Genomic DNA, 12,332 nt, shown 5'->3' with positions numbered 1-12,332 from the left:
GTTTTCCAAACAGACAATGATCCCAAACACAACTGTAGGTTATGTTAGAGCTAATTTTCCAAAAAGTAGAGTGATGGAGTGCTGCATTAAATAACCTGGCCTCTACAATCACCTAATTGAAGTCTAAGTGAGATGGTTTGGGATGAGTTGGACTGGAGAGTGAAGGAAAAGCAGCCAACGAGTACTCAACACCTCTCTAAACCCCTTCAAGATTATTGGACTCCTCATGAGGCTGACTGAGAAAATGCCAACAATGTACTAAGCTGTCATCAAAACAAAAAGTTGCTACATTGAAGAATCAAAAATATAAACCATATTTGGTGTTATTTAACACATTTCTGTTGACTACATAATTCCATATTTGTTCTATTATAAAGTCAACATCTTCGTTATTGACATACGATGTTAAAAACAATAAAAAATAAAGAAAAAACACTAAATAAGAAGGTGTCTCCAAACAATACCGCTTGGTATTGAACCAAATCCCACCTGCCTTACCACCCACTGCTCAGGAGTTGAAAGCTGGATTCCCACTGTATGGATTTCAGCACAATTTCAATACATATTCCTTGAGTAAGCCATGGGAATGTAATCCTACACTTTGACTTTACAGCAGTATTAACAGTCTTACTATAAGTATCATATAGCATGCAAGACATTCTGAATTAGACTTAACAGTTGAGGAGTTAAAACAGGACTGAGGAAACTAAAAGTGCAGATGAAGCAACAAATCAAGCAGTTTTACAGGATTTTGAAAAACCAAACAGTAAAGCAGTGGAAAAAATTGTATGGAAAACAATGATTATGAAATGGCCATGATATGGGGTGAGAGTGAGAGAAAAGTATTTCTATGAAGTCTTTTTCATATACCCAAGACACTGTGCTCAAACCTCTGGGGTTCTGTGATGAGCACCAAAGCCCATAATTGACTTTATTAAAAAGGAAAAAAAAAAAAAATTCATCTCTGGAACCGAAATGAAAGTAGATTTCCATGCTAGCCTTGAAAATAAAACTCAGCAAAATCAGTTCTGTTATTGGATATCCTATTTTAGAATCTGTCTAGTCGTCCTTGATTTTAAATGTCTTTACTGTTTTAATTTAGTACAGAGAACAAGTAATGTTGCAAACAGAAATGCAGAGCGGCCTTCTGGTTTTCGGGTAAACTTTGTAATAATGGTGTGTGCAATATCTTATTGTTTTGTAATTTTAATTATAATATTTAGAAATCATTTGTTTCCTGTGGAGTTGAAACAAGTCAATGGAAAATGTGGAGCATGTCAGCAGGCTGCTTGGAGCTTTTCTCATTATTCCGAGTGAGTATACTGTACACTGAGATAGGAATTTGTTTCCCTTGTCACTTTTTTAATTCCCTCTTTCACTGCAGATTCCACATTATGTCTGTTAAGTGATCTTTTGTTATTTACACTAGTGGGGAAATATTGTAGCATCCATATGAAGATTCCTGCGCTAAGACAGATAAAAATATCTTGCATGTCAAGTTATTTCCAGTGACTCTGGATGGTGAATGCTCAAACCCTGAGATCAGGAAAGAAGTTGCAGGGTGTACCCATGAGCAATCTTCCTACAACCAGTGGCTGACTAAACAGTCACAGCTTTTATGTCCCGCATGTCCCAGGTGAATGAGTCACACAAAGCTTATTTTAAAAACAAGTGTATCTCATGACTAGTGGGATATTTATATCTTGATAGATGGGTTAATAAAATAGTACTACAACGGTTGTCCTGTCACACAAGGAAGGCTGCTGTATTTATTCACAAATGCAAGAAGGACAGACAGGCTACACATTTGTTTTTATAAGGACATAAACAACTGATTTGATTTAAAGCATACAGGGAGGCCCCCTTCATCAATTTTGATATAAGACACCTGTGAAAAATGAAGTGGCAGTCATGTTATAAGGATATCTTATGTATGATTAATAGAATAGACGAGTGACATGAAGTTGAACTTAAGTACTTCTCACAGTCCTGGTGTTACACTAAATATTTACCATAAATGTATTTTCTGTCTTATTAACCATTTATGATACTCACTTAATACTCATCGTCAATACCACCTTATTCTGTATACAGGTTCACAGGGGGGCTTGGGGTCTATCCCAGAAGACTTAGGGCACGTGGCGGGGTACAGCTTGGACAGGGAACCAATCCATCACAGGGCACACAGACTCACATGTTCATTCGCACAATTTGGGAATGTCAGTTAGCCTAATCTCATGCATTTTGACTGTGGGAGGAAACCTGAGTACCTGGAGAAAACCCACCAAAGATGGGGAGAACATGCAAACTTCACGCACACAGACCCAGGGAGGGAATTGAACCCAGACACTGGAGGTGCAAGGCCACAGTGCTATCCGCTAAGCCACCGTGCCACCAATTGAACATTTTTTATGAGTGTGTTCTTCCAACACCAATAAATATGCATGTCTTGGGGTTGTGGGATGGACCCAGAGGAAACGCACCAGGCATGGGAGAACAAACCCTTGACCCTGGAGGTACAAGGCCACATGTACATATTATTTTGAGATCAACTCTGCGTTTGAGTTTAACTTTTTTCAGAATGTAATAGTTCCCAAACTGTGATTTGTTCATTTTCTATTGGGCGCGAATGTGCAAAGCATCGCAAAACCTCTGTATGTGTTATACAGGAAACAGAATTGAACGGGTCTGCTAGTGAGTCTTTGAGTCCCGAGTCGTTCATTTTTTTTACTACTGCCATTTCCATCCTCTTTGCAAAGTCCACCACCCTCTGTCCTTCTACATTCCTGTCCTGAAGACCAAACCTGCCCATCACATTTTCATCACCTCTGTTCCCTTCCCCAACATGTCCATTAAAGTCTGCACCAATCACCACTCCCTCAGCTCTGGGGACGCTCTGCATCACTTCATCTAACTCACTCCAGAATTTCTCCTTCTCTTCTAACTCACATCCTACCTGTGGGGCATAACCACTAACAACATTGAACATCACCCCTTCAAATTCCAGCTTCAGACTCATCACCCTATCTGATAGTCTCTTCACTTCTAGAACATTCCTTACAAACTTCTATTTCAGGATAACTCCTACTCCATTTCTTTTCCTATCCACACCATGGTAAAACAATTTGAACCCTGATCCTAAGCTTCTAGGCTTGCTACCTTTCCACCTGGTCTCCTGGACACACAGTATATCCACCTTGCTTCTCTGCATCATATCAACCCACTCTCTTCCCTTCCCTGTCATGGTCCCTACATTCAAAGTCCCTACTATCACTCCTAAACTCTTGCCTTTCCTCTTCTCTCTCTGCTTTCGAACACGCCTTCCTCCTCTCCTTTGACCAGTAGCCCAATTTCCCTGTAGGTCAACAGCACCGGTGGCGGTCGTTGTTAACCCGGGCCACGACCGATCCGGTATAGGAATTATATTTGTGATTTGCTTTATTGATTTGGCAAATGTTACATCGGATGCCCTTCCTGACACAATCGTCTGCATTTATCCAGACTTGGGACTGGCACAAGAAGACACTGGATTGTAAAATCATTCATCATTCAAAAGAAGTAATTTTATATAAAATAAGTAAAATGTTAATTTATCTGCCTTGGAAGGATTGATCACTGTCAGCACTTCTTGTGGTGGGGTGTGTAGTGGTGGGATTGTTTAAGGGGCTTGTTGTAACTGTTATAATCAGTGGAGCAGAGCTGACATCTAGTGGCGGCACATAGAAACACATTACATTATTAAATTATTTCGGAAGAATGATTAGTGGAAGGCGCTTTGGTGCTTTTCCCCCCCCCCCCACATCTCATATATTGGCTTGGCGTGTTAGTGTCTAGAGTGCAGTCTTTGTTCACCTTGCCCCTCCCGGCTCCAATATATATATATATATATATATATATAAAAAAAAAAAGAATAATGGTTCGTTCATAAACAGCCACTAGATGTCGCCCTTTATCTCTTCATACTTGACATTGAGTTGCATTTTCATCACATACACTGGCCATATTCAGGTGTGTACATACGTATGCAGTTGTATATACGAACATATACAATTACTGACACCTTTGAAAGGCAGAGGATAACTAATTCAACCTCCACCAGTTGAGCAGACCATGAAATAATAAATAAGCATAATCTGGAATAAATTAGCTGAAGTTTAATAAATGGCAAACAAGCAAGGACAGCAATAATTATTGCATCATTGTAGTTATTAAGAACTTGGAGTAAGTTTGATTTAATAGACAAATCTAAAAATAGCAAAAACAAAAAAGTATGATTTGAAGGATTTAAATATTCCAAACACACTATTGACCTCTACTTCATCAGTAATAAAATGCTTAGATATACTATAGAGCTCTTTTCAATACTGTGCAATGGTGCCATATAGCAACAAACCCCCCCAAAATAAACAAACAAACAAACAAACAAACAAATAAACAGTTTGGCAGTCATTTGAGGTGGCAAAATGCAACATAATAACGTGTACAGTAAAGGGTTAAATTTAATGATGCTTCCTCAGACAGTCATTATCTCTAAATCAGCCTCTATCTAATGAACTCCAGTCGTTCGCCTCCACAAGCTCAACACAGCAAAATGTAAACCGCAGCGGATTAAAGCTGAACATAGTCCACAGCCCTGGTAATTGGAAAAGGGAGGTCTATGCTTAATGTTCCAAAATTTGGTATAGACAGACTTATTAAAATTTCCCAGGATAACTACTTACTCACTCACTCATCTTTTATATTGCTTTATCCTGTATTCAGGGCCGCGGGGACCTGGAGCCTATCCCAGGTGGCTTAGGGCACGAGGCAGGGTACACCCAGGACAGGGTGCCAATACATTGCAGGGCACACACATATACATTGTACACACATGCAACACTCACGCACTCATTTACACACTACGGGCAATTTGGGAATGCAATCGGCCTAACCTCCATATCTTTGGACTGTGGGAGGAAACCAGAGTACCCAAGGAAACCCACCAAGCACGAGGAGAACATGCAAACTTTATGCACATATGAATCGAACCCGGACCAGGATAACTAATTTAACTAAACTTATATTTTGGTAGGCAACATGCATGCTTTAGGTTAGTTGTATTTGTAAATGATAAAGTCAATCAAGTCACCTGCTAGTAACATGTTAAAAGTGCATCTTCATTTATTTCAAAAAAGTGTAGCTCTCATATTGCATATTCTAAATTTATTACATTTTTTCTTCTTTAAAGCCTTTTTTAAAATTTCATTGATTATGGCTTACAAAATATTTCCTGATGGCCAAAACAGGGTTACACAGGAGTCTTAATCAGGTATTGAGTGCTTAAATGAACATAAGGTTAATACATTGGACACTTCGATCCAATGTATTAAACTTATGTTCATTTATGCACTCAATACTTGGTTAGGACTCCTTTAGTAGCCTTCAGCTCATCATTATTGTTGGGTACTGGCCAATCAAGTATATTAATGTTATAAACGATAATAGCAAACCAGTTACTGCCAGTTTTAGCACTATGGGCCAGAAATAAGTCTTGCTGGAAAAAGTAATTGAGCAGACAGAAACATGAAGTTCTCTAAAAGCTTCTGGTAGACAGCTGCATCATCTCTGGACACAGTGAACACAGTGGATCAACATCAGCAAATGAAATGGCATTCCAAATCACTGTGGAAACTTCACCCTGAACTTCAAGGAGCTTGGATTTTGTGTCTTTTCAGTTTTTACTTAGGCCTCTGGGAAATTAATTTCCAAATAAATGCAATTTTTTATCTGGAGAGAGCCCACCGAGCAACAGTGTGTGGAGTGTTGCTTTACTATAAATTATATATACTGAATATACTCCTGTTTCCTTACAGTACACACAGAATTGCATAACGATGAGGGTTGCCAAATTTTCCATAGTGTATGATTATGGTGTGCATGTGCTGTGCCTTCTGCACTGAGGCCCTGGAATAGGCTCCAGCCATCATTTAATTAGAATTAGCAGTATGGAAAATGAATGAATGAATTTTGCTTGTCATTTTACAGATGTGGGCCGTGTAGATTCTGAAACTCCTGACTAAGTGTTCAGTGCCAATAACATCTTCTTGGCTTGAACTTGCCACAAGACTTCTCTGTGGATCCAACATCTAGAACTATTTCCAAAAGTCTATTTCCAAAAGTCAAGCCAGCACCAGCCTCCATGCTGTCAGAGCTGCTACAAAGCAGGCTAGAAATAGAAGAGCATGGTCTCGCATCACTCCATGTCTGTAGTTTTTTTTCGGAATTTCGAGTTTGGTACACGACAGTGAACTTTTCTCCTGCTACTGGGTCACCTGCTGTTTTCTCAAGGTTATCATGAACAATGAGGTTGCTTTATTTACAGGGAACAGGAGAGAGAAAAGGTGGGCTCGAGTATAGACATTAAACTGTCATGGTCTGATAAATTACAGTCTCACTGCAGGTGCATGTGTTGGCTAGCTGAAATGGATATAAAATTCTCTGATTTATTGCTTTCTTTAAAATAAGAATTTATGTGTTAAGGATGGATCCATGGCTCACCTACATACAGCTTTACTTAAATCTGATTTCAGTTAACGTTAACCTTGACATCAGGTTTTTTTAAATTGACAAATAGAGCTAATTGAACTACAGGTGAAGTCAGAAAACGATTTACCCAACTATGACAGAAAATAGCCTTATGCATTTTCACCTTCTACAATTGCACTTTTTTCCGTTTTGAACGGCTCTTTGTTTTCACAAATCCAGGTAGTCTGCTAAACGCTTTAATTTAATTTGCTAATTATCACAACAATTGCATAAATTAGGCAGTGCCATACAAATTGGATGCCCATATGGATATACTGGGGTATTTTGTATGCAATCAGGGTTGACTTTGTCTGTGCACCCATATGGCTAATATAGGATGAAGAGTGTTGTGTTTTATTGTTTCAATTTTAGAAATATGTTTTCCTCTTGCTTACCTTGAATGCTCCTGAAATAACCATACAAAAAGTCACCCAGATGTGACTATGAGCAGGAAACTTAAAAAAATGTAGCACACATATAAAAATAAACAGCACATTCATCCTATGTCATATGCAGACGTTTAATAATTACAATCATGTACAGTTATATACCATATGTTTTTCAACAAATTATATTAATATTAAAACTGAGAAATATATTACACTGTGATACATGTCTTTAAATTACATTAGGATTGTACCGTTTTACAAGTCAACAACAAAAACAAAAACCTATGACTGTAAAGGTCTCCATATTGTATTGAGCTACTTGTTTATTAGGTAGGCCTGCAAGGCAACAATATTTATAGGACATTTATTCTGTTACTGTACATATCATACATACGGTAAATGCATGTTGTAAATTTAAAACTTTGTTAGCCGCCCTCTACATTAAATATAGCTGTTTTGTCCATGTAGAGGCGGTCTTGTACAATTGTGCAGAGCTTATATACATTATAAAGATTTAACTGGAAAACAAAGAAAAGTTAGTGTGTCTAGGTAACTTAATAAATTAGCAGATTAGTGATTGTGGTATAAAAAGACATAGAATAAGCCCTTTTGTCCCAAGCAAGGAGAAAGTTTACTGTCATTTTGTCCCAAAGCTAAACAACACAGCAAAACATAGATAGTCAAATTTCACTAGAATTTGCCAGCATCCAGTTTTACAGCACAAGTTTTAGCATTAATCATGTCATCATGCATATTATTAAATAAAAAGCAAGTCTGTTTTCCAGTTTTAATCCTCACACCTGGGAATGGTACCAACTTCATTAACCACACCATTCCTTTGTATAACCTCTTGTTCATTTTGTTTTTCTTTCCTAACAGATTTTCTCTGCTGAGCTTCCAGTTCCACATCTGTGCTGGTTTGAACACAGAATTCACGAAAGCAGCGTTTAAAGTTTTCATCCAGAAAGGCATAAAGCACTGGGTTGAGACTGCTGTTGGCGTAACCCAGCGCAATGCAGAAATGCATTGCTGCTACAGTGGTCTGACTGCCTCCCAGATCCACCTTCCCCAAGGCCTGAACCAGAGCGAGGACCTGAACAGGCATCCAACAGAGCACAAATGCAGCCACCACGGCCAGCACCATTTGTGAAATCCTCCGCAAGCTCCTGTCCTTGGTGCGAGAGCCGGAGAGGAGTCGCACGCTACGTAGGCGTCGCACCATTAAACCATAACAGATGCTAATGATAGCCACTGGGATTAAAAAAGAAAAAAGGAACACACAGATGCCGAATACAGGCTCAGAGTAGCTTTGAGGATCAGGAAGTACTACCATACACTCGATACCTGAAAAAAAGAACACCAAACATTTTAAATAGTACTGGAAATTTGCATTGAGTATTTCTTCATTTTATATATTCAACATAGCATACAGCAGTCCATTGACAGTTACTTTAAACACTGAAACACTAGGGGCACTTGAACTTGTCTGAAGTTGAAAAAAATAAAATACTAACAATTGTACAGTATATTTATAGTATTCGTACAGAAATTATTCTGTTCTCTTGATTACCCAAAAAGACTATTAAAATATACAAAAATAGTTTTACGGTTTATTCTAAAGAATGTTAAAACATAAAGTCTACGAGTATGAGATGGAGGAACACAATGATGAATGTTTGATGGACTTCACCATGGGAAGATGAGGCAGAATGAGGGAGACACTTAATGTTTGGTGAGGACTACCATTGGCCTCGACTTCCACTTGTCCCATGATCATAACAGGTACTCCTATGGCAGAAGCTAGTACCCACACTGCCACGTTGACCAATTTGGCTCTTTGGGGCATACGCACTGCCATTGACCGCACTGGGTGGCACACAGCGATGTAACGGTTCACACTCATAACAGTTAGTGTGAAGATGCTGGTAAACATGTTGTAATAGTCAATGGCTACAACCATCTTGCACAGAGCCAAGCCAAAGGGCCAAAAACCTAATAGAACATCCATGCCTTGGAAAGGTAGAGTGGCCAGAACTAGGGCATCAGCCAGTGCCAAGTTAAAGATATAGATGTTGGTGGCCGTCTTCATCTTTGTATACCTAGACATATGTAAAAGACAAAACTCAAATTCAAATCAAGTAATTTTCACACACAACAGCATCTGTTTCGGTAAAATGTTGTCCAATTTCAGTAAATCTTGTATCTTGAAATTACTGTTTTTAGATGTCTGTCTTTCGGGTGGAACTTGAAGCCAAATCAGTTCCCTTTGTCTGACTAAGGAGCACTTAATCTTACAGTGTTGTCTTTGCTCCATTAAATCGCAAGAGGAATCCCGGACGCTGTTTTGTCTCTAAGATGTTTTCCACTGTGTTGGACTGTCAGACTGTATTTTTTGTACAATACGAGTGAGCTATTTCCGTGACTGAAGTAGAACCGTAAGTCCATTTGTATCAGCAGAAATTCATAACACAAATGTTAGTAAGTTGGGGTTATCTGTACCAGTATTGTCAATGAAGAGTCCAGTGAAAAACATTATTCCATTGTTGTACAGGATAACAGAAATGTTTAATTCCTTTACCTGTATAATCTTTTGCAACTGATATTTATAAATTTTATGTTACTAGCACATATTGAAACGTTATTAAATATTGTTAAAATACAGTGGTTTGGCTCATAGCCACTTTTCCGAATGTATGGGAATGGTCGACAAGCAGTACTGAAATTATAAATGCTTAGTAACATGCATAGCAACACATGTATTAAAATAGGTCTTATGCTGTGACTTTGTCTCTGTCAGGGCTTTCAGCAGCAAGCACCTATTTAACTGTGTGAACGTATACAATGTTACACAGTGCAGTTTCTTTCTTATTACATTAGACACCATGAAAGCATTACTTCTATTTTCTGAATTGTAATTATGAAGCAATTAAGTGGAGGCAGTAGTCAGGCATGTGATTGTGTTTTTTAATTATATGTTTATTGAGAATAAGGTGAGGAAGAAATGTCAGACAATTCTAAAGGTTGTGGAAACCACACTATGGCAAGTAAAAGAGGCAAGAAAGAAAGAAAGAAAGAAAGAAGAAGTAACACTAGATATAAATTGGCTCTTGGTGCTCTCTCCATGATTTTTTATTTGTTTGTTTAATATAAAGTTGCACAAGCTCAGAAAGGTTTGCATAACATTTTGAATTCAGGCATATTTTAAAAGGATTTAGACATAATTATTAGGATTTATTTGGTTATATTAATAAATCTTAATCTTTACTAATAGAGTTAATTATTAGCTAGAGACTAATAGTCAATAGCTAATGGTCTACTTATATGGTCTTAGAAATTAGGGGGTACTAATCTATACTATTGTTGATATATTTGTACCCTCAATGGTTTAACTTCTATAACCACTGTATCTATCACCTAAAACGTACATGTAGTGTACTTTTAATGTTTTAAACTAATTATTGTCCATTGATGGACTTTAGCTCATTGTTACAGGTACAATATATAAATTTTCAAAGTGAAAGAGATTTTAAAAGTAAAAGTTTGGTTTAGTTTAGTCTGTATTTTTTTTTTAAGTGTAGTAATAAATTTATATACTGTACATACATATATATATGCTACCTTGACATCAGATACTGTACCATGATGAAATCTTTCAGAACTGTTCAAAACAATTATAAAATTATGCTTAATAAACAAAAATGTTTAAATGTATCCCTCAAAGACAAAGTCCAGTGATCTGGGCTCTCTCCACACTCTGACAGACCATTGCTAATAAATCACTGTGCGCTTACTCTGCAACCTCATCAATATGCAAGATGGTGTCTTGGGAGGACCAGTGTTTAACCTTTGAAGTAGGGGCGTTGGACATAGAGGACATCAAGAATATGATTTTAAATGTTTAGTTGTTTTTCCCTTTGTTTTATAGCTCATCCCTACTTGTCTTCCTTTATAATTTACTAATGCAATGGCTTTTTACATTTTTTAAAAAACATTTTTTACCTGCTGTTATCTCAGCCCCATTTCTGGCTGCAAGTGATGGAGAGCAGGGTAATTTAAAAGTATTGATTTCCTTGTGGTTGAAAAGCCTTTGCATGCTGAACGTTAAATCAGATGTCTTTCCATCACCACGGTCAAATCTATAATCTTTAGGACAACTCGACCCTGGAATTTGCAGCTGCTAATTATCATATAATCTTTATTTTATTATTTTTTAAATATATTTTGTATTTTAATGGAAAATAGTCATGCACAAATCACTAGCACACACACTCTATAAACCCATCAATTTAAATGTCCAATTACTCTTTCATGCAGACTTGACACTCACATGCCCACCTAGTGAGGAACACAGTTGTTTGAGCTTGGACATGCTTACCTGATGATGACATACATGACCAGGCAGTTGCCTATAAGACCCACCACACACACGATGCAGTAAAGCGCAACCACTGTGATCTTAACTCCTGCCGGCAGAAGGCCGTCCTCTTCGTCCAAGGCGCTTATGTTTCCGCTCAAAAGCGAGTAATTGGGCAGATGATAAGCTATCTCATCTCCAACACTGTTTAAGCCGTCGGATAACTCCATGATGAAGAGCTCCGACACTTAAACAAACAACAAACAAGTCCGTAAGTACCAACAAACCAAGACGCGCAAACAAACCCACCTCAAGTTGTCGTCTTGCGCGCGACAAGCGCATGGTTTATCAAACTCTCTCCGCTGTGCAGTGCAAAAGCTGCATAGCCTTTAATAACCGCAATCTTCTGTCTATAAATGCGTCCATACCGTGTGACACTTACCCGGAGACGCAGCGCTGACTGTTCAGTCGTCACTCACTCGCTCCCTCTCTCTCACACACACACACACACACACACACAGAGAACTGCTGGCTCCAAGCATATTAGAGAAATTTGCATGCATGTTGAAATAGAAAAGAAAGTGCAGCACACGTGCTTATTCTGCCCGGGAGACAGAGAGAGTGAGACACACACACACGCGCGCGCGCGCACAAAGAGCGAGAGAGAGAGACGCACCCGCGCGCACACACGCCGGAGTGATGAAATTTACTGACAATTTTTGCAACTTTTTATGTACAACTAGTTACTTCTGTGTTCCAGATTATCCATATCTCTCTAGCACTCTGTTCCTGCTAATATGATGTCCAGGTTTTTCTTTCTTTCTCTCATGCTCTTCTTGTCTATGTTTCGACCATTCCTGAATTATGGACTGCAGGTAATAATATCCTAAACAATTTTCATAATTGGTCCTAGTATGCCCTTTCTCGTTAGCTTTTTTTTCAAAGCTTTTTAATTCTCCAGTGTTTTAAAGTTCTGAGAGTGATGAACCCTTGCTATGGCAACAGGTCATTGTTGCCATAGCAAT

The 12,332-nt window shown here is 38.3% G+C and overlaps 1 protein-coding gene across 1 annotated transcript; it reads right to left on the bottom strand.

The window, feature by feature from the left end:
• Positions 1–7,203: 7,203 nt before the first annotated feature.
• LOC128510410 (delta-type opioid receptor) lies at positions 7,204–11,545 on the bottom strand. The gene is made up of 3 exons (XM_053482681.1): positions 11,329–11,545; positions 8,697–9,052; positions 7,204–8,297 (listed from the first exon to the last, which is right to left on the bottom strand). Exons 1-3 carry the CDS (start codon positions 11,535–11,537, stop codon positions 7,741–7,743), a joined length of 1,122 nt encoding a protein of 373 aa, XP_053338656.1. The 5' UTR covers positions 11,538–11,545; the 3' UTR covers positions 7,204–7,740.
• Between the last annotated feature and the right edge of the window lie 787 nt (positions 11,546–12,332).

This window comes from Clarias gariepinus, chromosome 22, assembly GCF_024256425.1.
Source record: "Clarias gariepinus isolate MV-2021 ecotype Netherlands chromosome 22, CGAR_prim_01v2, whole genome shotgun sequence".
In the NCBI taxonomy this organism is placed as follows: domain Eukaryota; kingdom Metazoa; phylum Chordata; class Actinopteri; order Siluriformes; family Clariidae; genus Clarias; species Clarias gariepinus.
This window is presented reverse-complemented; position numbering and strand designations above follow the sequence as displayed.

What these genes read in the sequence shown, in the direction of transcription:
- LOC128510410 (XM_053482681.1), bottom strand. Translation starts at nt 11,537, where the DNA reads ATGGAGTTATCCGACGGCTTAAACAGTGTTGGAGATGAGATAGCTTAT. An exon ending in GTCATGTATGTCATCATCAG is followed by an intron (nt 9,053 to 11,328) that starts GTAAGCATGTCC and finishes ACATATGTCTAG; the next exon opens with GTATACAAAGATGAAGACGG. An exon ending in AGTGGAAGTCGAGGCCAATG is followed by an intron (nt 8,298 to 8,696) that starts GTAGTCCTCACC and finishes TCTTTTTTTCAG; the next exon opens with GTATCGAGTGTATGGTAGTA.